General features: G+C 43.3%; 1 protein-coding gene across 5 annotated transcripts in view; it reads right to left on the bottom strand.

The window, feature by feature from the left end:
• The window catches only part of Znf827 (zinc finger protein 827), a 140,828-nt gene that overhangs the window by 46,563 nt on the left and 69,726 nt on the right, over nucleotides 1-24,539 (bottom strand). For all 5 annotated transcript variants that reach the window (XM_090356880.1, XM_090356883.1, XM_090356881.1 and 2 more), the window contains exons 6-7: nucleotides 14,831-15,070; nucleotides 12,879-12,936 (exon numbers count right to left, since the gene is read on the bottom strand). In XM_090356880.1, the coding sequence (XP_090213006.1) occupies nucleotides 12,879-12,936; nucleotides 14,831-15,070 (298 nt within the window). The remainder of the gene's footprint in view (nucleotides 1-12,878; nucleotides 12,937-14,830; nucleotides 15,071-24,539) is intronic.

The raw sequence follows: 24,539 nt of genomic DNA, 5'->3' as shown, positions 1-24,539 counted from the left end.
TATTTTGGTAAGGAGGCTGACACTAACCTCTAATAGCAGAGGAACTGTGTTACATATCCTCATTTAACAAAATCACTTTGTTCTAGAACATATTCTCTTTGGACCTGGACACAGACTGGAAGACTTACTAATGCACATAAATGGTCCAAGAACATTCAGAAGCCAGTATGGACTTGAAACAGACTGAATTCTACATTACTTTCTCTGTGTTTTGTTACTTAGAAAGACATCTTATACAACTTTTATCTAGTTGAGATTCTTTCTCTTTTAGAAAAGGGAACAGATATTGAGAAAGTAAGCGAATGCACACATATCCATGTACAAACACATGTGTATATTTTCTGTAGCAGGTTCAGTCCGTCGTTAGGAATGGACAAGTCCAGATCTGGGATGGCTCAGGCTACAAGGCCAACAGCACAGGGTTGAGAATAGGAAGATTTACAATAAATAAAAAAAAAACAGCCCATCAAAGATTATAGCTCTAAATAGTGCTACAGTTTGCTAAGTGCTGATTGTGGTATAAATATTTCTACTCTTAACATCTGTGGGCCATCAGGGTACTGGGCTTCATGCAGAGAAGAAAGCACAACTCCTAACCATTCTCCTCCCAAATCCAGACCTTACAGGAATCCTCAGTCTGATGGCAGGGAGATATAGTATATCATAGAAAGTTCTGGAAGGAATGACACCAATGAAGTTTAAAAGTACAACATAAAATAAACCATCCCCCCCCTCACCCCCTATTAAATGATAATAATCATGACTTTCAGTGTTGAACTTGGGACTGGCAATGAGAAAAGAAAGATTAATCAGAGAAAGAGAAAACTTGGCTGTGTAATGAATTCTTACTCAGAACCCATAAAGACTTAGGTAGATCAGAGTGGAATGAAATCTTACAAAATATAAAAAGCAAATCATCCTCAAGTGATATTCTGACCTCTGTGTATAGACAGATTGCTCTAGAGAAGGAAAGAAAGAAAAGTGTATTTCCAAGTAAAAGTCCTTGATTACCTATTCAGCTCCATGTCATCTGATGTAATGAGACTTCAGGCTTTTTTCCAAGATGAGCTCAAAAGAATTTTGGTTAATTTTTCTTTTGTTTTGTTATTTTAAGGCAATCTCAAGAATGGACTTTCTGATTTATTTGCATTTATCTGAGAAGCTGTCAAGTTGCAAAGTAGAGCTGGCAGCCCCCGCCTGGGGTGGAAAAGCTCTCAGCAGCCCCTCAGCCCATGCCACACCCCACATGTCTTTGCGTCCCACAAACATGGCCCTCATTTTTCCTAAGCCTTATTCACCATCTGAATATATGCAATACAGATATCAGTAAAAGGTGTTACTTCTGAACCACTGAAATACCACATATTTTCTTAAAACCAATGAACTGGTATTGTTAACAACAAAACAACACCACCACCACCTCTGGCTTGGAATCCCTTAGCTCTAAACACACTTCCCAAGAGAGGCATCCCACACTGACATTTGGAAGCAAATAGGAAGCTAGAGTTGAGAAAGCGATCTTCCACATTTCCAAAAGCCACAAGAGTAGGCAGGTGGTAGAACAAAGTTACGGCGAGAAGTGGACACCAGTAACTTCCGCTGGCAGTCTCCTTTTTACACAGTGCATTGAAACAAATCAGAAATGACATCCAGAACTGGCTAACAATAACAGATTGCAGTTTCTGCCAAAGAATCGCAAGCCGAATGAACTTCTTACACATGTCAAATTAGAAAGATAAGGAATAGGAAAAGTCTATGGCTTAGTGATAATTCTCTTACTTCTCAAGAGCTTCACAGTCTGTAGGAACTTTCTGAGAAACTAGAACATCTTGCTTGAAAAATGTGCTCACTCAGGTTCAAAGCAATAATCCTTGTCATAGTTTATTTTTCATTTCTCATTTTTTAAAAAAAGATCAACATTGATCAAGAAATATTATATTCATGAAACACCTTGTTAAATGGCAACTCTATGTAACTACTTGAAGACAATGCATTTTTTTTTTTTAGTGATCAAATCACATTACCAATTGAGTAGCCCTTTTCTGAAGTGCTTAGAATCAGGGGGTGTATTTTGGAATATTTGCGTACATAAAATGAAATATCTTGACGTTAGAACCCACATCCCAAAGTAAGTTCCTGTAGCTCACAGAGTACACACTGAAGGTAAATGGACATAGTATCTGTGTCCCTTTGTCCTCTGCACCGTGTCACATAAGCCCAGTTGTGGAATTTTCCACATGTGATATTAGGCCAGTATCAGCAACCTTTAGATGTGGAACACGTGAGATTTCAGTATTTTTGGTTTAGGCATATTCAACTTAAGACTTCATTTTCATCTTACTTTTCATGATGAATGCAATTTTCTATATTTTTTCGTGGTGCTTGGTTTTTCTTCAATATTTTACTTGCTAGCAATTTACAGTAAGAAATGCTCAATATTTCTTAATATATTTATATACTTATATGTGCTGTGGTATATTTATAAATCATGGTATTTAAAGCTACAAAGGTTTTTTAATTTTTTTTTTTAAATTTAAGTAGTTGTACAAAGGAAACACCATGTAACAAAGCATTTTATAAATACAATGATCAGTCTCACCCTTTCAATGTTCTCACTCCCTCTTCCCTTTTCTTAGTTTTGTGGTATACACAATAAATTCTTGACTGCATTTTCCCTTCTTTGTTCATCTTCCCTTTCCTCTACAAAGTTTAAAAAAATTACAAAATCAAAAACACAATGCTTAGGTCTGCATGAACTTAGTCCTCTCCTACCAATACTCTGTGTGTGTGTGTGTGTGTGTGTGTGTGTGTGTGTGTGTGCATGCGTGTATATATATGTGTGTGTAAATATAACATGTGCTTATATAAATACACATATTTAAATATAGAGGTTTGTTTACTATGGTAAGAAGAACCTTCGGTTGCCGCAGTTCAGGGGTTATGAGGTTGGAAGAGAACCCAAGATTAAGATTAAGGAATCCTCATCCTAAAGACAACCCTGACCATCCCAGGCAGAAAACTCCTTATTCAAACTCAGAAGGGGCTGCCCAGAGGCGTCCTGTGACCCCAGGCCTGGGTGTGGAAGCGCAGGCATCAATCATGTTGGTCTCCCTTCGTTTTGTAGAAAGGAAGACTGTAGTGAGTTAAACTCAAACTAAACTCTAAAAACGGAAGCTTTGGTGGCTATAAAGGAAGCTTGTGGGCCCAGGAGAGCCGAGGTCGCTGTCATTCCACTCCAGGCACCAGGCAAGGCAGCTCCAGCTTTCATTTCTCGAGATGACTAAGAAGCTAAGGGCTGTGCCTTCTCCTGTTCTACTGGCATGGGCGGGCCTTTGGCCGGAGCTGGGCAAATAAAAGCTTGTCAACAACGAAGGGCTAAAGGTTAATTCTGAAAGCTGTAAAATGGCATTGAGTGAGGCCTCAAGTTTGACACTCAGGATTGCCAACCATGATAGCCAAAAACATCGTGCCTGGTGGAGTCAGATATAGCCAGTATGACAAGCTGTTGACTGTGATGGAGATATTTCTTCCATCTGTTCAACTTTGTTTTTAAATTTATCATCATCATAAACTATCAGGAGCACCATCCAAATACAACCCCAGATAAACCACCAAAAGGAAAGGTAAGCCACAGTGAAGAACATAGGAGGATAAATACAAATGTCTCACCATCAACAATGAGTTCTTTCGGGGGCCAAATTTCAAGGTTTTAATCATAATATGTCATTTTGAAAGGTTTTTTTCTTTAAAAAAAACATTGTTACAACAATAAAGCATAGATAGAGTTTGTTGGACAACTGAAATCTTTTCTCTCTTTAGATCCTGGCAGAATTGTAGACGGATTTTTTTTTTCTTTTGGAAATCAAAGCTGACAATTCATAAAATTCTGAACAATGTACATTCTTTTTGAGCTCTTTTATCTCAATATTGTTTAGACTAGTTACAAGTTGTAAGGAGGTGGAAGTGTCCTTGATAGTAACAGGAAACTGATTTAATGACATGCAAATGAATAAACATTCAAAAAATATAATCAGTTGCATTGCCTGAAAGATGTTCTTAATATATACCTAGATGAAAAGAGGATTATAAATCTGTAGCTTTGGTAGGATCCAATCTTTACAAGAAAATACAAATATAGAAATAGAAATTCAGCAAAAATACTCATCACTCAACTTGGCAGTGGCTTTCTCTGGGTAGTAAAATTATACGTGATTATTTTTTCTCTATATATCTTCGGAAGTAAAAATTACTTTGAAAACTGAATTTTTTTTTTTTTGCTATTTAGGATCTTTTCCTTTTTTCTTTTTCTCATGATGGCACTGGGATTTGAACTCAGGGCCTAGAAGCTGTCTTTTAGCTTTTCATTCAAGGATGGTCACAGCTATACTTCCAGCTTTTTGGTGATTAACTGGAAATTAGAATGTCATGAATTTTCCTCCCTAGGCTGGCTTCGAAAGGCAGTCCTCAGATATCAGCCTCTTGAATAGCTACGAGTACAGGCATGAGCCACCAGTGCTAGGCTGGACTCCTTTACTGTTGAAGGAAGTCTTTTAAGGCAGGAGCTAGAAGTAAAGTACAAAAAATAAAAATAAAAATAAAAGTAGACCACGGGCCAGAACAAGTGTCTAAATTGTGACCTCAGTACTGTCCTGTCTCTGGCTCAAAAGTCCAGGCACCATGGAAGGAAGAGGTCTAATAAAGTACAGTCAAAAGAAATTTGTCAGAAAAAGTACTTATCAGCAACACTGTGTATTTTCTTCTTTGGAAAGCACAATGCCTTCTCTTTATGGCTGTCTTAAAGATGGGCCAATGCGTACAACCTAACACCGCATGTTCAGGGAACGGGCTCCGGTTGCTAGACTCTAGTATTCATCCACTATGAGGCAGGAAACCTTCCAGGACAAGAAGCACAATGCTAGGCCTTGTCAGTGCCACCACAGTGGAGAGGTCACACCAGGGCAGCCCCAGCCAACCACAGACCAAGGAAGTGAACCCTGCAGGTCCGGATCTGCAAAATGTCAGTGTGTGTGTAAGGCCCGGGATCTCAGGCAGAAATCTGACTTCATACACAAACAAGGGGAAGGAGCTTTGCACAGAGTGAGCTGGGGGAGCAGATGAACTCAGTGACGAGCACAAGCTACAGAGTACACGGTAGTGCAGTGGGCATGCTCCCCTGGCCTTTGGCATTGTTTCGGTGGCTTGTCCATTGAGACACAAAAGGCACCACTTTTGTAACAGCTCTGGAGACAGAAACTCCTGGGAGAACATTCCAGATTAGAGCAGAGCTGAGTCTAGCACTTAAGTGACGCCAACCTTTGGGCTCTGTTCCCAGGGCAGAGGTTACGGAAGATGCCATGCACAGCCCTGGCTCTGGCTGGCTGCTTACAGACTTAGAAATCCATGCTTTATTCCTGACTGTTAGGACTGATGCTTCCCCTCTCGAGCAACTCAGCGCAAGGCAGTGGTGAAAGCACCTCTTTGTGCTGAGGAGGAGCATGCTCACAGGACGATGGGGCGTGGAAAACAATGGAAGTACTGAGGAAGGCTCAGCAAAATGAGAGAAAGCAAAGAAAAGGAGAACAGCAACAACACAGTTCCAGGTGTGTGTATGGGGGGGGGGGTAAGCTGTAATTTCCAGAATGAGTTTAAGGTTGTTTTCTTTTAAATTCTGAAAAATGACAACTTCATGCTGAAAAGGACATATTTCTAATGAAAATTCTCATGATCCTGTCAGAGCACCTGCAGACTGTACTGCGGGCAGTGCACGGTCCCGGGGCACCACAGCTGGGGATTGATGATGTACAGCCCAAACATCAAATTTCAATATTCATCAGGACAATCTTCGAGCAGATGACAGTGCAGTCAGAAAGGGCGGCTTCTGAGATTTTGCTGTGGCATTGGGTGGCCCCAACTCTGACTGCACCAGAAAAGAAAAAATCGTAACTGAATGTCCCTACAGAAAAGGCTCTTCAAAGAAAGGAGTGATTCCAGTCTTTGAAACTACAATTCTCAGTGTGTCTGATTTGTTTTACCTTTCTAATTGAACTCAAGAGTTTTGTGCTTGCTTAAGTAGGCACTCTACCACTTCACTCACACCTCCGTCACTCCTTTTGCTTTGTTTTTCAGACAGGATCTCCTGCTTTGGCCCAACCCAGTCTTGGCCGTGATTCATCCAACTCTTGTCTCTCAAGGATCGAGGATGACAGGTACACGTTGCTTAAACAAACTCATGTATTTGATTTTTTTTAAAGTCACAGAACATCAAGGGTAAAGGAAACATATGAAGAGCCACTAAAAAAAAATTCGTGATTTCATGTGCTCTGTTTCCTGTGTCTTTTCTTAATAGCTTCTATCTAACTCAGTGTTCTTTGAAAGTAATCTTTCACTTTTAAGGTAATAGAGCATTATTCTCTTAGGTTCTCCAAAGAAATGAAAAGGGGAAATTGCATAAATTGAGGCAGCACATCATGCTTTTACAAATTTGTGCAATTTTTTATTACTGAATCATAAATATTTAAGGACTTGCATCTAAACCATCAGGCAGGAGAAAATTCTATATTGAATACCTCCAACTGAATATATCCTTTAGTAAACACAGCTTGTGCCATTATCTAAATCACACAACAAGAGCCTGCATTCTAGTTTCTGAAAATTGAGCAAATTAAAGGTTGGTTTGTACAGTATAAGAGGAGTCTATCTTCTTCTGATTTTCTTTTTTTGTCTTGGACCTTTTTCTCTAGTAATAAGAGGAAGGGACCATTTGAGACAAATACTCGGCTGCTTCAGAATAAAGTAAAGCAGGTGTAAGAAGTTTTTCTTATACACCTGCCATCTTATATCCCAATGGACACTGAATTATTAATGAGGATGAGAGAGAACAAATAACCAAGAGAGGATTCTTGGCTGCCATTGTTTGAAGTTCATGGTGTTACACAACATGGAGCATGTCCAGCTCACCTGCCAAGAGCTACCTGATTCTTAGTGCAGGATGGCATTTTCCTACTTCTGCCTTACCCAGCATCTGCTGGGTGATGGTCTATGTCAAGAGATGTAGGTCTTCTTTTTTATTCCATTAAATTTTGGGATCTAGGTATGTATGCTATCACGCCTCATGTATTTTCATCTACCAAATGACTGTAATAGCTGGTTATCTGGTCCCTGCAGAGTCTTGGCTTTTGCTGGAAAAAGGAAATAGAAAACTCGGGATTTTATTAGTCTCATAAATGTTCTGTCCTCCTGTTCTCCAGGGTCTGGCCAGGATTCTCCTCTTCTTGTCTGTCAGACAGAACAGCATTAGGAACAATCGCTCCACATTCTCTCAAAGGAGACTCACAGCCATCCTGATGGTAGGCTTGATTTTTTTGAGACCCATAGGTTAAACAGGCAAGAGGATTGCTGTTTTAGCCTTACAGCGAGGTCCTGTCTGAAGGACGGAGTCAGTGGAGGCGCCCTTACGACAGCACCAACGAGGGCGGGGGACGAGGTCAGGGCCTGGGCCAGCAGGACCATGCGGTCTGATCACTCCAGCTGCTAAGTAAATTGATTTTTCTGCCTGCCTCCAAGATGTGCTTTGCTGGGTTGCTTTTCTCCTTTACTTTTGGAAAGATGATCCTAATTGAAGCAGCCAGTCTAAATTCTGAGGATGGGGGAAGAATCACCAAGGCCAGTTGTTAAAATGATGTCTAAGAACGATCCGGGGGAGGGAGGCAAGAGGGAGCAGAGTAAAATCATTGGTTGTAAGTGGATAATTGATTGGGACATGCTGTCTCCTTTTGTATATGTTTACATTTTCCCTCATAAAAGTTTTTTTCCCCTTTTATTATTTTATTTTATTTTTGCCAGTTCTGGGCTTGGGCTTAGGTCCTGAGCACAGGCCTTGGGTTTTCTCAAGGCTGGAGCTCGACCACTTGAGCCTCAGCACCACTTCCAGCTTTTTTCTATGTATGTGGTACTGAGGAATCAAACCCAGGTCTTCATGCATGCTAGGCAAGCACTCTACCACTAGGCCAAACTCCTAGCCCTTCCCCTTTTATTTTAAATGAGCCAGAGAACCAAAGATCCAGTAAGTTGCCAGTTGTTAGTCTCAGCCTTTATTTTTAAAACTGCTCCATACCTGCCCATCTTAGGATGCAGAATTAAAAACATCGTGGGCAGAGCTGAGGTGGTCTGAGGGGAGGGGGAGGATTAGGTGAGTGATGGCCAGATGCTTCACGTCCTCCCTGTGTCACACTCATGGGCCTACCGGAATGCCAGCCCCGTGTGTGCTCATACTGTCTGGGCCTACTGTGCGTCTCCTCGGTTCTTGTGGCTGGGATGGATGAGCATCCGGATGGATACCGGTAACAACTAGGAGGAAGTGGTGGGATTGCAGAGGACGGAGACAGGCAGCCATGTTGTCTGGGTCCACGGGGACTCCAGAAGTAGGAGGTGCCCAGAGTGGAGGGGCGCAGGCCCCCACCAACCGGCTGAGGCGGCCAGCTCCGTGGTGCAGAGCCAGGATCTCAGGGGTCCTCAGTCAACTGTTTCAAAGAAACCCACCACTCCCACACGAGGCTCCTTCTCAACATGTCTCCCATCGGGAGCCTTTGTTCTAAGCTGTCGGTTTCTTCTAGGAAGTCAAACACAAATACAAAAACTAGGACTTGGCATCGTCGGTCGCATTTGTAACCCCAGCTACAGGGAAGGTAGAGATAAGAAAGATTACAGCGTAAGGTCAGCCAAGGCCAAAGGTTAGCAAAACCCCATCTCAAAAGGTAAGCCAGGCACGATAGTCTGTGCCTGCCATCCCAGCTACATCAGAGACTTATTACATAGGCGGCCTGTAGTCAAAGGCCAGCTCCGACAGAAACACAAGACCCCGACAGAAGAAAAAAAAAAAAGGAGTACAGCTCAAGGTGGAGCACTTGCCTAGTGAGTGTGAGGCCAGAGTTCAAACTCCAGTGCCATCAAGGGGGAGGAGGAAAAAACAATAAAAAAGAAATGGCAACTAAACCAATATCCCGCCATGTATCTAAAAACTTGGAGATAAGATTCAGAGATCTGTTGCAAATCTGTATAAAGGATATCACAAATCACACCGTAAGACATACTGACCCTATGTACACAAAATAAGTTCCTTTTAAAACAAGAATTAGAAGGAGAGAAAAAGAACAAATGACATCTTTTATATATATCATTTAAAGACAATTTTCCTGGCACTGAGCAATTTGTTTATATTCTATTCGCAATAATGAGGTGAGATATAAACAAGAAATCTACTTGAAGATTTGAATATGGTCCTACTTGAAGAAAAAAATAAAAATATACTCAGTACTTTGCAAAACTATAAACCAAGAATTAGGGGTGGGGGACAGGGGCAAAACTGGAGTTTGAAACTAAACAGCTTATACGTGCTAGGCCACTGCTCTGCCACTTGAGTCACATCTCTAGCCCTTTTTGCTTTATGTTGTTTTTCAGATACCATCTTGTGTAAGGTCTCAGGTTTTTGCCTAATTGCAACTCATGTCTCAGACTGCAATCCTTCCAATCTCTGCCTCCTGTGTAGCTGGGATTAAAATTGTGTACTCCCAATTCTTTGGGTCTACACACTGAGAATTCCATAACTGAGTTTCTGAACCATGCCAGGGGCCCTCAAGGCACAACTCTTCCTTTGTTTGGGTAAAAGATCTGATTCAGATTTCTTCTTACTCATCATCTCCTTAAGAGAAGGAGAATCTATGGATTGCTTCATTTTTGCCAAATAGGTTTAAAAAAACCCCTCCCATATCCAGTAATTATATTTCAGCTCTAGCCAAGACAATTTTACCCGACAATTTCAATCGTCTGAGGCTAGTCCAAACTTTGTCTTACCTCTTGCCACAACACCTGATAGTATACAATAACAGTCTCCAAAAGACCTTTTTGTTGTGCAAGTATTAGCCTGAAATTGTAAGGGGCCAGCAGAAGCCTCCATGGGAATGCCAGGCCTCCCTGGCTTTCTGTGCCCTCACTCACTCCTAGCTGTCAGTGTTGGCAGCTGCGGGTAAGAAATATCCCCTAGAGAGCCCTACAGGACGGGCTGAAGCTACCGGTCAGCACAGGGGGAGGCAGGTGGTAAAATGAGCTGGCCCTCTGCCGGAGACAACCTTGACTCTTGAAGAACTTCCCACTTCATAGCTCTCTGGGGGGCTGAGCTGACACCCTTGGGCTCCCTCCCCTTCAAGTCCCGTCTCCCAGCACACCCTCATGGTGACCATCCCCATCTCTGCTCTGTTTCTAGGATATCTTGCCCGTGACACTTCAAGGACCCTAAGGAATCAACAGATACTCATTTGAGTTTGTGGTCTACCCATCTGAACTATTTCATCAGTACTCAGGTCCAGGGACCAAGCAGACGGGCTCCAGCCTTTGTGCCACAAGGAGGAAGCAGAAGCAGCCTGGAGCCTCTATTGGCTCGGTTGTCCTATTTGGGCACTCAACTTCAGACCACACAGCACTCCCGCTCCCCAGACGCCCTGCCCTAGGCAAACTGTAGACGAATGGCCTTTTTCCATGGCTTCCAGGTTCCGTCCCCACGCCGTCTAGCCCCAGTGTTGTACTAATTGATGTGTGACGCTCAATGTTCATGAATTCAAATGAACTGAACTGAAAGAGAACCTCAGATTTAAACCTCAAGTGAGTTCTGTTTACAGTGCGACGATGCTTTGAGGCTGAGCACCAAAAAGAAAAGCACTGTCTGACATTTTTGCTTCAAGAATGAAAAATGCTGAGTTTTGTTTCCAGAGACACACACACACACACAGTACAAATTACAAAGCTAAAATCATTCAACTGCTCCATCAGAAAGAAAGGCTCTATCTTTGCCTAGGAAAGCAAAATTCCTCATCTTAAAGAGGCTGCAGAGCTCAGGGCCTGCTCTCCATGCTCCTACACCGGCATCCTATGGGCACCGATTCCCCTGGTTCCTGCAGTATGACTCTTGACTTGGCTAACTCAGAAGCCTGAGGTGTGAGGGTGATGAGGAGTCCACAAATCTGGTCTCAATCTACTCCTGTCATGTAATGAGTGGTATTCTTCTCTCCCTCCCTCCTCTACTTTCTTTCCTCCTCTCACTCTTTCCTTTCTTTTATTTCTTCTTTTTTCTCTTTCCTTCCCTCTTTTATTTCTTCTTTCCTTCTTTCTTCCCTCCCCCCCTTTCTTTTTTCATTTTTCCTCCCCCAGGCTGCAATCTCCCCAGTCAAGCATGGAGCTGGGATACCAGGCATATGCCACCACATCTCACTTTCTTTGTTGACATGGCACCTCACTTTGCCTAGGCTGGCCTTACATTGTAACTCTTCTGATCTCCATCCACCTCCCACGTAGCTAGAGTCACAGGTGTAAGCCACTGTATACACCTTTTCCTCCTTCTTGAGCACAGACCCTGCTATACTGAGCAGCTGCAACCCAAACTCCTGGGCTTATTTATGTAATCTTCCTATCTGAGTGTCAACCCTGACTCTTCCCCTGCTGAATATCTGGGATTACAAGATGTGCCACTGTGCCCACATCTTGCAATTTTGAAAAAGCAACATCATTCTTCTGCTTTCAAGATTCTTGCTTTTCAAACAAGAGTGAGGTAAAAATACTGGAACAACAGTGGAGAACTCCACAGCCACAAAGCAGTCCCCAAATTCAGTTGTGCCACACATTTCAACTATCAAGTCAAGACACTTCTGAAAGCTGAGGTCATAGCTCAGTGGCAGAATGCATGCTTAGCAAGCACAAGGCTGTGGGTTCAATTCCCAGCACCAAAAACAGAAAGAGAATTTTTTTTTTTTTTGCCAGTCCTGGGCTTGAGCTCAGGGCCTGAGCACTGTCCTTTGGTTTTCTCAAGACTAGAGCTCTACCACTTGAGCCTCAGCACCACTTCTGGCTTTTTTCTATGTATGTGGTACTGAGGAATCAAACTTGAGTCTTTGTGCATGCTAGGCAAGCAATCTACCACTAGGCCAAACTCCTGGCCCAGAAGAGAAAGTTTTGCGAAGATTATAATAATAACATCTATTTCACAAAATCACTGTAAGAAATGGTATATAAAAGATGGAGGGACAGGCCTGGAGTTTGGCCTAGTGGTTAAAGTGCTTGCCTAGCATGCATGAAGACCCAGGTTCGATTCCTTGGTACCACATATAGAAAAAAGCCGGAAGTGGTGCTGAGGCTCAAGTGGTAGAGCTCTAGCCTTGAGAAAGTCCAAGGACAGTGCTCAGGCCCTGAGCTCAAGCCCAGGACTGGCAAAAAAAAAAAGAAAAAGATGGAGGGACAAAGGGCAAACAAATGCAGCACTGATACTCAGTGGCCACTCTGCTGAAATAAAAGAGAGAGAAACTGGGAGACACTGTGCCCAGAAAGAAATGTACTCTTGGCATGACTTATGTAACTGTAACCTCTGTTTTTAGCAATTTTAAATTAAAAAATAATTTAAATCAACATTTTAAACATACAAAACTTCCCCAGCAAAGTAACACCAGTAGATGCTTAAAAAATATTTACAGTCTTTTCCATTTTTGTCCTTGGTTTCTGCATTATTTCCATCAATGGGAGGTTCTGGCAGAAAGTAGAAGGGAAAGGGCTGGGGATGGGGGCACATAGCTGGAACCCAGCTACGCAGGAGGCAGAGACAGGAAAATCAGAGTCTAAGGCTAGTCGCAGAAGGAACAGAGGGACACTAACTGACAAAAAAAGCCAAAGAGGGGAGTGGCTTAAGGAATAGATCACCTGGTTGGCAAACACAAAGTCCTGAGTTCAAACAACACTATTCCACGACTGCCAAGAAAAAGAACCAAGAGAACAGAAGGGAACTCACGGGTGGCACCTCTGGCGTGGGGAAGTGGTGTGGGGTCACCACACACGGTACCCACCTGGTGCTCGTCCGGATCGTGTTCTCCTTCGTGTGATTGTGCTCTTTGCTCACTTTTTCTGTAAAGAAAGAGAACGGAACATCCATGCTTACCTTGAAGCAGAAACCTTCCAACTTTACCTTGCTCGTCGGACTTTCCTGTGTGAGCTGGCCTCAAACTGTGATCCTCAGACCTCAGCCTCCTGGGTAGCTAGGATTACACACATGAGCCACCGCAGCCTGGCTTTTTTGGCTTCTTTTTTAAACACCCAAATCCTCTTGTCCTTATTGGATGAGATGCACCTAAAGTATACATGGACTAGCCCCCAAAATGTTTTACTGACCAACCAATCAAAAGGAACTAGCTAGTGAGGTTGCACGGTGGGCTTCCCAGCCCACTTCAAGTGGGAAGATTCTGAGGAAGACATCAAGGTTTCTTTTGAGGATGGAGAGAAAAGTCTGGCTGCTCTTCCACAGTGTCAGATTTCAATGGCAGGGCAAGTAAAAAGCTGAGATTGTGGATTTAAATCAAGGTTTCTAATATCTGTCCTAGCTAGCTCCAAAATTCAAGTCTGAACTGCAGGGCATGTGTTCATGTGTCATTGTCCACTTGTGACGTGGACCACCAGGCGCTGGCCTTAAAGAAAGCAGGAAACGGGAGCTGAACGGCCTGTGTGAGGTCACCTGACAGGGCGAGGAGGAGTGTGTTCACAGCAGGCACTTCGGGCACAGGAAGCTAGGGTAATGCACCACTAGGGACAGACTTACCGCAGAGAACCATGCTAACCTCACTGTGGCAAACTCTGAAATGATTACCAAAGTATATATTGTTAGATACACCTTGGCCTTTAGAAAAACATATATATTATTAAGCGATCTGCATGAACACAGTCTTTGGGAAGCCAAAGATTGTGTTACCCGTTTCAGTGACACAGTGAACTGACATGAGAATCTTCCTTCATTTTGGGTATTTTGTTTGGGGGTGGGGGGAGGATTGGGACAAATACTGGACCCAAAGCATTTTCTAGGTGTTCGCTTCCCACAACAAGACACAGTTGATCAAACATCAGTTACAAACTCAACAGAGTTGCGCTGGATTAACGGACTCGGTGAATTTCAAGCATGGTGGCTGGCCACTCTTGCTTGTGTTTATGTCAAGATAAGAATCTTGCATGTACAGGTTCAAATAATCCATTTCAATCAGGTTCAACATATCACACCACAGGAATCTGTCATAATTCTCATTTCCTACACAAGGAATAGAAAATCCACACTCTCCCCCACAACTCCTTACTCTGCCGTATCAAAAAATGTTAACACCATATGAAATCTGTTAGGGCCAAGGGGCGTAGATCTTGAAAGAGCTGACAAAGAGACAAGCTGTTAGGTCCTTCAACTACTTCATCCAGACATTTCATGGGATCCACTAGGGGACTGTTAAGTATTCAAAGTAGAGAAGGTGGGTTTGTAGAAAATACTCTCATAGGTTAGAGCTGAAAGCATCCCTTCTACTTTTTTTTTTCCTAGCAAGAGACAGTAAAATCTCACTAACTGAGACTCCACTGATTTGGATGGAATTCACAGTCGTTTGGTCGACTGGGTAAACAGAAGCTTATCTTTAGCACATTAGAAAGATGTTCAGAAGATCCACTTGGAACACAAATCCAGAGGTAGGTATTTCGCCTATGAAGACCCTTTTTGAATCCAGAACTCTGAAGTTCTGTATGAACTGGGATCATTTTTATAGAACTTTGGAGTTCTAGCTCCAAGTGATTCAGCTTTATGTGAAAGAAAGTCTGGTGGAAATTCTTCATGGTGACCCTTTACTACTTGTTAAATTTGGGTGGCAGTAGGCATGGTAAGGTGACAAAAAAATAATTTCCTTTTCCCATGGTCTAGAATGTAGTTGGCTGCTAGAAGAACCCTCCCTTCAGTGATTCTCAATGATGGACAGTTTTCTGCATCTGAATCTACCTGAAAGTTGAAAGAGAAGCTCAGAGGCCATCTTCACAGAGATGTCCTGGCTGAAGAGGTTTCTCTCTGGGACTACCCTGCCTTCTGGCATCTTCTGCAAGGGCTCTGTTTTCTCTCGCCCGATGAAGGAGCTGTAGCTGACGGTCCGGCTGGGTGAGATGGAGGCCCGGGAATCCTGAAGATCCACCTCCATGGGCTCTTCTTTGACTGTCACCGTCTGTGTCTCCTTGTAGTTCTCCGCTACAAGTGGGCAAAGGAGAGAGAGAGAAAAACAAAACAAAACAAAACAGAAAACAAAACACTGCTTTGTCTTCATTCTGAACCAAGCCCAGCTCCTGCATTTCTGCCTTTCTTTGGGTGGTGCCAGGGATGGAATCCAGAACCTAATCACTGAGACAGACACACCTCCAGCAAGGTGAGTTTCCAGTCCCCAAGAAAAGCACAGAGCTGCGTTGGGTAGCAGTGGGGTTGAGCGGGGCGAACACCCTCTGACACCACTGGATAGCATCGCTTCAACCATTTAACCTATCTGGATTTTTTTTTTTTTACTTGAAGAAGTTTCCATTCCTTCAGCCCAAGCAATTAAGTAACTTGTCTAAGGTTACCTGGGAGAGCTAGGATAGGCTTTGGTCTCAGTTTAGGCCTTAGTTTCCAGACCAGGGCCTCTGATCACCCCAGGTACTCCTTTCTCTCTGCCAGGCTGCCTCCAGCACTACCAGAGAACAGAGTCAATGGCTGTCCTTATTTGCTTAGTGATAAGCACATTATGATTTCCTTTTTTTTTTTGCTCAAATCTCCTCTCTCTCTCTCTCTCTCTCTCTCTCTCTCTCTCTCTCTCTCTCTCTCTCTCTCTCTCTCTCTCTCTCTCTCTGTTTCTTTCTCTCTCTCTCTCCCTCCCTCCCTCTCCCTCTCTCTCTGGAGGCACCTAAATTAATAAAGGTTAAACAGGGTCAAGTGAATGGAGACGTTTATACCTTGCTGGAAACCAGCAATCCTGGAGACCACCTGTGAAGGTAATTGCAATCCAAGGATAAACATCTATAAGAGCCACACTCTGAAGGGTTATAATCACAGTACCACTGCGTCTGCTCTTGCTTTAGGGGTGGCTCCGAGGCGTTCCAGCTTCCATCTGAAGCATGCATTTGCTTTGAAGTCTCAAGCACCTATTCCCATGAGCCTCTGGCACTAAGGAAGCAATGCAGTACGACCATTTACCCAGACATCAATGTGGGCCACTTTAAGGTCCATAAACCGAACTAACAATGTGTACATAGCACCCCAAAACCAAAGGAGACCCACTGTTTATCATGGGTAGGTAAAAGACAGATAGTGGCCCGGATGGGGAGGCTCACATCCTCACCCAAGGAATCTGGGAGGCTTGCTTTGGCAGGTGTGATGAAGCTGGGGACATCCTGACAAAACTATTCTGGGTTATCCAGATGGACCCTAAATTCAATGATGAGCATCCTTTTAAAGAGACAAGGCAGAAACACCATGAGAAAGGCTGGTAAAGATTGATAACACATTTTTACAACAACAAATCAAGAATGCCTGGAGCCACCTGCAGTAGGAAGAGGCAAGGAAGGTTCTCCGCCAAAGCTAGGGCTGGACCCAGACTGCCCAGCGTTTGGGCTAGACTTCTGAACCTCAAAAACCATAAGCTATCAAGTTAGTGAGCATTTTGTACAGCAGACCTAGGAAGTGAATACAAATAGATGATAGATAGGCAGATACAGACAGACAGACAGACAGACAGGCAGGCAGACAGACAGACAGGCTGAGACTGAAGACACCCTGTCAAGCAGATGTTGATCTATGGGACTGCTAAGAGTTGGAAAGGAGAAATCCTAACTCTTCTAAGTGGGCTTGTCACTAAAGCCCTGCTGAACGTTCAATGTGTGACACAGATGGAAACCAAATGTCAGTATGGTTTATTGAGTAGCAGTAAAAAAAAAAAAAAGATAGATGAGCATCTTTTTATTATTTTTTAGTGCAGTTCCTAAGGCTAGAACTCAGGGCCTGGGTGCTGTCCTGGGCATTTTTGCTCAAGGCTAGCACTCTTATCATTTGAGCCACAGCTCTACTTCTGGCTTTTTGGTGATTAACTGCAGATAGTCTCACAGGCTTTCCTGCTCGTGTTGGCTTGGAACCCTGATCCCTAGATTTTAGTCTCCAGAGTACCTAGAATTACTAGCTAGATGAACATTTTTAATTAAATGATTAAAATTAATGTGATGCTATCAATACAGTCTTATGTAACTAGAGTGCTAAGTTCTTTTCCTAGTTCTGACAAAGTACACATGCTGTTTAGGCAAAACTGCTGTTTTCTCATCAGTAACTACCCTGCAGACAACCACGATATTTAATTTAGATGCCTCCATGCTTCCCTGTGTTCTGACAAGCTGTTTTTTCTCTGATGTATGTCTGTGAAGTAGCTCATGAAAATCAAGTTCATTGATTTAGCCAGTCTTGAGAAGTAGGAAGAGAAAGAAGTGGAGGAGTTAAGAAGGAGAAAGAGCAGGCAGAGGAGGAAAAGAAAAAAAATAACAAAAGAGAAAGACTAGAAAACTTTCTGTCTTGGGCTCCTCTGGCTTTACTGGCTATGCATCTGCTTCCTTCTGGTACCAGCTCCTCCCTGTTTTAAGGATTTGGTGACTACCACAGCCACCCACCACTCTGGCTGGGTCACCACCTGCCTGAGCAGTCACAGTACACATTTCCCACTTCACATTCACTCAAAGCACTTAATATGGAGAAACTTTACAGTGCAGTTAATGTCCCAGGTACAAAATGATGCTGATGGCTAAGTCACTTTGCAGCTTGAGAATAAACGCAGAAGAGGCCAAGGACAAACAAAAAGTCACCGAGTCCCTAGCAGAGATTTACAACAGAGCAGAACCTAGATACATAAGGCCATATAGGATGAGGCTAAATGAAAGGACCTCCAGGATATAGAAACCAAAGCCATATAATGAGTGGTTGTTGTCCTTAATGTACTATGTTATCTCTCATCTCCTTTGCTGTCCCTTGGCTATCTCATATTGTCACAGTATTTCACCTTGTTATCTGATATATTGTATATACGCTTATTTGGTTATTTGAAATCGGGTAAGAAAGGGGGGAAAACAAGATGAGGGATGGGGTTGGTGGGAGGGAAATGGGGACCAAGACATGAGAAAGGGTATCAATGTTTGTGAACTGATGTACCTTCTATCTGGTGACTATAATGCAACCCAACCCTTCTATTAATTACAATAAAAAATATATGGAAAAAACCAACACAAATCCCACAACAGTACAACATGCCCCGCAAAGCTAGAAAGAAGCTCCACCATTTACCTTCTCCCTCTTCCTCCCTCCTGCCCCCAGCTTTGACCCTGGATTAAACACCACCCAGTTGTTTGTGCCAGTGACTTCAATGAAATTAGTTCTCAATACCCACTTGGGATCGTTTCAAATATGATTTGCATAAAAGTACTTTCTGCCCTTTCTTATGACAACTCCTGACCTTTCCAAAATGCACAACACACTGCTCAGTGATTTAAAAAAACCAACACTTCAGCATCCTTAATATTTCTGATGGATACTGGACTCAAGAGACAAGGGTTTCTAAACTGACGTCTCAATGGGCAAACAGGATACAAAACAATCAATATTTTTATAGTCCCTTCTTTCCTGTGCAATAGTGTCAAGGATTTTCTTGCTCCCCCTTCAGGTGTATGTGTATGTGTGAGGGTGTGTGCCTGTATGCCAATAACAGATTGAACTCACATTCTCTCTTGGATTGTTTGCTTGCTTAGTCAATGTTCTGCCAATTGAGCCATGCCACCAGTCTGACATTTTGCCATTAAGTTGGAGATGTAGTCTTAAGGACTTTCATGCCTGGCCTGGGTGGCCTTGCCTTTTTGTTGTGGTAGTTCTCAACCTCGGTGCTATCCATTGCTACCAGGGCACGTGTACTGTGTGCATTGTAGGGCATTTAGCAACATTTCTGGTCTTTACCTGCTAGATACTAACAGCATGACTCTAATATGATTCTAGACATTACTAACTTTTCAAGGAGACGAGGAGAAACCTAGCATAGCCCTGGCTGAGTGCCACTGCTCTGAGGTTCAGGCCGCATTCTAGTTTTCACTTGTGGGGGAAAAAACAAACAAATAAACAAAAACCCCAAAAGATAAGACTACCTCCAAGACAAAGAAGGAAAAACGCCCTTACATTGCAGCATGGGCTCACCTCCCGTTAATCACCTCCCAGCCAGTGCCTGGGCAGGCTGGCCCAGGATCGGGAGTCAGGCTGACCTGGGACACAGGTGTTTGCTTTCTAAGCCACTAGGGTTCCAGCCCAGCTCTGTCCCCCAACCTGGGGAGGTCTCACATAACAATATTCAAATCAATCATCTCTGCTGGCTCACCCACAGACAAGTCTAGGAATTTATTCTTTCTTCTAGGCATACAATAATACTGGCTTGAGAATCACTTCTTTCAATAACAGGACAACTATTCATGTTTATCCAGAGAGAAAGGGGGGGAGGATTTGGAGGGCCATGTGTTCCCATGAGACTGTCCACCACAATGCTTACTTATTCTTGGCAATTTTCCTATGGCCGATATAGATAATATATCTTACTTATTTTTAAAAAATGAAAACCAATTATGTATACCCATTAAAAGATGGCAGTCTAGCTTGTGGTAGAGAGGCATGGAAGGGCATGTCTGAAAGCCCTGGGCATGGGGTTTTGGAAACGAGACATGCTATTCGAATTCTGCTTTACAACAGGAGTGGGCAAATTCAAATTCCATGCTTCCTGCTCCACAGACACAAACAGCATTACTTCATCTGTCAGCTACACAATTCTGTGTGTGTATGCATGTGTGTGCGTATGTGCTGGTACAGGGGCTTGAACTCTGGGCCTCATACTCTCCCTTGGCTTTGTCGATCAAGGACGGCACTCTACCACTTGAGCTACACCTTCACTTTTGATTTTTTTTCTTTTTTGCTGGTTGAGTGGAGACAAGAGTGTCGCATGGACTTTTCTACCCAGCTTGTCCTTGAACCATGATTGTCAGGTCTCAGGCTCCTGAGTAGCTAGGATGACAGGTATAAGCTACTGACGACTAGCTTACAATCTTATTTTGAATCCTGACTTTGAACTAAGTTCTGGGACAGATGACATGTGAGATGCAGAGATAAACCATAGTTCTTGGCCTCAAGCAATTCAAATTTAGATGAATGATGAGGCAAGTATAAAAAATGCAATTAAAAACCAGGGAGTAAAGAAGAGGACAGGCAGGCAGCAAATCTGGAAAGAACTATCTTCTCCCTGAGGGGTGAAGAGTCATTAACCTGGTTGCAAGAAGCGCAATGTGCAGATGTAGAGCTGGGACCTTGAGTGACAGTTCCTCAGTGTAACAACTGTCGTCTTCCATTATCTTTTTAAACCTGTCCAGAAAGCCAGGTGCTGGTGGCTCACTTCTGTAATCCTAGCTACCCAGGAGACTGAGATCTGAGGATTGCTGTTCAAAGCCAGCCCAGGCAGAAAACTCCATACGACTCTTATCTCCTAAGAAAAAGCTGGAAGTGGTAGAGCATTAGCCTTGAGCAAAAAAGAAGCTCAGGGACAGTGCCCTGAGTTCAAGCCCCAGGACTGGCCACAACATAAGAAAAATAGACAAACAAACAAAAAACCATCTGTTCAGGGCAACAGCTGCTGTCCCTGAGTGAAAACTCAATCAAGATCCATGAGCTCCAATTCCTTAGATAATATAAGACATTCAGCCCCTATAGATCAAAAAGTCTTGATTATGAAAACAATCTCAGATAACATCATAATTGTATCATAAAGTAACTAGTGGTTCCCCTTGTATCGGTATTCTACCTGCAGATTTAACAAGTATTGCAAGAGTTATCCAAGGCCCTTGGAGTTCAGAACTAAGGCAGAACACTAGTAGTGTACACGCATGCGCACATGCGCACACACGCGCGCGCACGCGCACACACACACACACACACACACACACACACACACACACACACACACTTCTAACTCAGGAGGCTGGAGGATCTCCCTTCAAAACCAGCTAGATAGAAAAGTGTATGAGACTTCACCTTCAAAGTAACCAGTTAAAAAGCAGGACAGTCGGCGTGGCTCAAGAGATACAGCACCAGCCAAGAAAACAAGCTAAGCAAGGGCAAGTTTTGTAAAACACCAGTATCATTAAAAGAAAGTTGAGGATCAGGGTAAAAGGAACAAGTTCAAACTTTGAAAGTAATAGCAGGTTAGTGGAAGCTGGAAATTCTCTCTAGGAGACACAAAGAACATTCTTTGCCTTCAGATCCAAGCATTTGTGGTTTTACTCCTATGTAGATTTTTCAAGTGGTCTTCGTGTCCCTCAGCCATACCAAAAACATCTACGACTGCCACAAGCCCTTGCCTGAGATGATGTAATTGGGAGGGCATCTGCAAAGGCTTTTAGACGGGCTACAGGACTGAGGTCCACAGCTGCACAGAAAATGCAACTTGCTTATGGTGAGCCACAAAGTCCAAATATGTCTGTCACACCTAACAGATGTTGCCTTTAACTTCACTGAGGTCCCCATAAAATTCAAGACTCAAAATCCTTCAGTGACTGAGGCCTGGGAGCTGTGCCTTGCCAGCCTAGCAGACAACACAGGGTGGTCCTGCTTCCTGCTCAACTCTGAGCTTCCTGGTGTTCAGGCAACACCTCTCCTGATCATCTTGTGTTCTTCTCATTTAATGGTTTAGCTAGGAATTAGCTAAAGAGCGGCATTTATACAAAACGCGTCCACGTGGGACCATTCCAAATGATCTTATTTTTTTAAAAATTAACCTATTTTTTCCCATCTAATGGCTGGAATGTACTTTTCTTGTCTCACATTAAAAAGGGGGGGAAAAGGATCAATTAAAGTATCTGATCCAACCTTAGAGCTATTTAACATTATTACCCTTTGCCGTTTTAATAAATCTAAGTCCTGTCCACCTCCGTGGTAATTAAGAGGTCTCCATAATCTAGGATGCGTGCGTGTGTGTGTGTGTGTGTGTGTGTGTGTGTGTGTGTGTGTGTGTGTGTGTGTAGCCTTTAGGCAGAATTCCCAAAGATTCAGTATGATTCCTGATGCCATAAAAAATTACTGAAAGTCAAGGACTAGCTCTATGATAGGCTGGCTACTGCTTTACGTACAAATTATTAAGAGAAAGCTATAAAGCCCAAAGAGAGGAAAGGGCAAATGAAGTTCTATTCCACTAACTAACTGTGGGCTTCACCAAACTCTTATTTACCACTGAAAGTTTTCACAAACTTCCCATTTCTAGGCTGGCATACACCTCAGTGCGTACAAATTCGTTTTAAGTATCTCTCCTGGGTGGTGCTGCTAACCAGTCCTAATACATATGAGAACAGTGCTAATATGTACTAGTAGACAGATACACGCGTACTGTGGATACAAACAATGGCTCACAGTGCTGAGAAGCCCGTGCTCTCCTCCTTGGTCAGTGTTTTCTCTGCATGAAAGGGCTGTGGCCATGGTGCAGAGTATCAGCTCACACCACAGTGAAGCCAGAACCCCAGCAACAAAAGAATGTGGGGAGCAAGACACAGGCTAGGGAGAATGGGGGGATGATACGGGGGGAAGGGGAAGGATGGCATCTGCTCGTCCTCAGTGCAAGAAGGCAGACTTGGGAAATAGCAGGAATTCAATAAACAGTTGAATGAATGAATGAATGAGTATGCAAAATACTGATCCCTTCTTAGCCAGTTTTACAAAGTTTCAATGATCAATGGACCAAGAAGAAGCATAAATACAATACACAGCTACTTCAGAGGCGGTGAGGGAACCACATTTTATACTATAATAGTATATATATGTGCACAGTTTTGATTATAGTATACTACTATATACTATAATATAATATTTAATATTCTATTTTGAGAATAGTCACTATGGTTAAATTCTTACTGTACATACTGTAAAAATCTAGATAGGGCTCAGGACCCCACTAGGGTCATGAGACACATCCTCTGTAGATATGTGGGCAAAAAAGAATCTCAACAAATCTTGACTTTTTTTTTTGCCAGTCTTGGGGCTTGAACTCAGGGCCTGAGCTTTCTCAAGGCTAGCGATCTACCCTTGAGTCACAGCATCATTTATAGCTTTTTCAGTGTATGTGGTACTGAGGAATGGAACCCAGGGCTTCGTGCATGCTAGGCGAGCACTCTACCACTAGACAACACTCCCAGCCCATTTTGACATAGTTTTGCCCAAAGTCAAAGCCCTATAAGCCAACAATAAGTCTTCCTTGTTTTTGACAGGGAGCTGCCCTGTGTACTTGCCAGGAGTGGGAGACCCTGGACTGTGGGGCGGGACTGTGCAATAAGGGACTAGTCCCTGTGGGCTCTCAATTCTCCATGGTTTTCAGAGGAATCGAGCACAGGGATATCCTCATAATGCATTTTTGGCGTTGTTTCAACCTTCTTTCACAATTTTTTTAAAAAAAAACCAAAGCTACTTATGAGTAGTGTAAGTGACTCACTTGAATGTCCCTTCCTCTCTGGTTCCTGTGCCCTGTCCTCTCAGGTTGCAGGTGCTCAAGAGGAGAGATCAACAACTGGATGGAGGGAGGGACCTTTGCATCACAGAACGAGGCTGATTATCTGCACTCCTCTTGCACACGGGTCAGATGCTTTAGCTCTAGGTGTCTCCACAGGAAGTGAAGAGTCTGGTAGAACTTTCTAGTGGAAGCAATGCTTTTAGGAGATACTATTTTAAACAAAATGTGCATGGAATAAAACAGGGCACAAAGGCGGGAGATATAGCTGAGGGGGAGACCCTGGTTCTGTCCTCAGCAAGGTGCAAAACGAATACCTGGACCCTCCTCCCAGAAGTCCCCAAGAGAAACAAAAACAAAACAGGGTGCAAAAGGAACTACAAGAGGACAATGGGGATTCCATTATCCTAATCTCCAGTTTTCGTCTTGATGGCCCACAACTCTTTCAAATAAAATAAAATTCTGGGACAGGGAGTTTGGCCTAGTGGTTAAAGTGCTTGCCTAGCATGCATGAAGACCCGGGTTCAGTATCTCAGTACCACATACATAGAAAAAAGCCGAAGTGGTGCTGAAGCTCAAGTGGTAGAGCTCTAGCCTTGAGAAAACCCAAGGACAGTGCTCAGGCCCTGAGCTCAAGCCCAGGACTGGCAAAAAAAAAAAAAGAAAGAAACAAATTAAATAAAATTCTAACAAAAAATATTATGGATATATTGGCCATGGGCCAATTCACAGGAAATGGCCCAATTGGCAGGGAATGCCAAGGGAAGGGACGTAGTGGTGTCTGAATACAGAGTGGAGTAAGGCAGTTTCACTCAGGATTGGCCCACAAATCAGTGCAATTTCACCTTTTGTCTTCATTAGTCCCCGGGCCAGCAGGCCTTTCTCTGTGGTAATTACAGAGGCTGTTAGTTGCCTTTGGCCTCCCACACACAGACCATAGGAAGCCTCTAGAAGGCAGTCAGGCCCAGGCATGCCCTCTGCCCCCAAACAGCAGGAAGTCTCTGGTAATCAACCCAGGAGAAGCATGTGTCCCTTTAGGGGCTGGGTGGGCTTGGGAGGATGTGGTCAGGAGTAAGGGAACCAATTCGTAATTCACAATTCACGCTCTAAACAGTGACCTTTGCCACAGGGCTTTGTACCTGT

Source organism: Megascapheus bottae, chromosome 23 (assembly GCF_031878675.1).
Source record: "Megascapheus bottae isolate mThoBot1 chromosome 23, mThoBot2.hap1, whole genome shotgun sequence".
In the NCBI taxonomy this organism is placed as follows: domain Eukaryota; kingdom Metazoa; phylum Chordata; class Mammalia; order Rodentia; family Geomyidae; genus Megascapheus; species Megascapheus bottae.
This window is presented reverse-complemented; position numbering and strand designations above follow the sequence as displayed.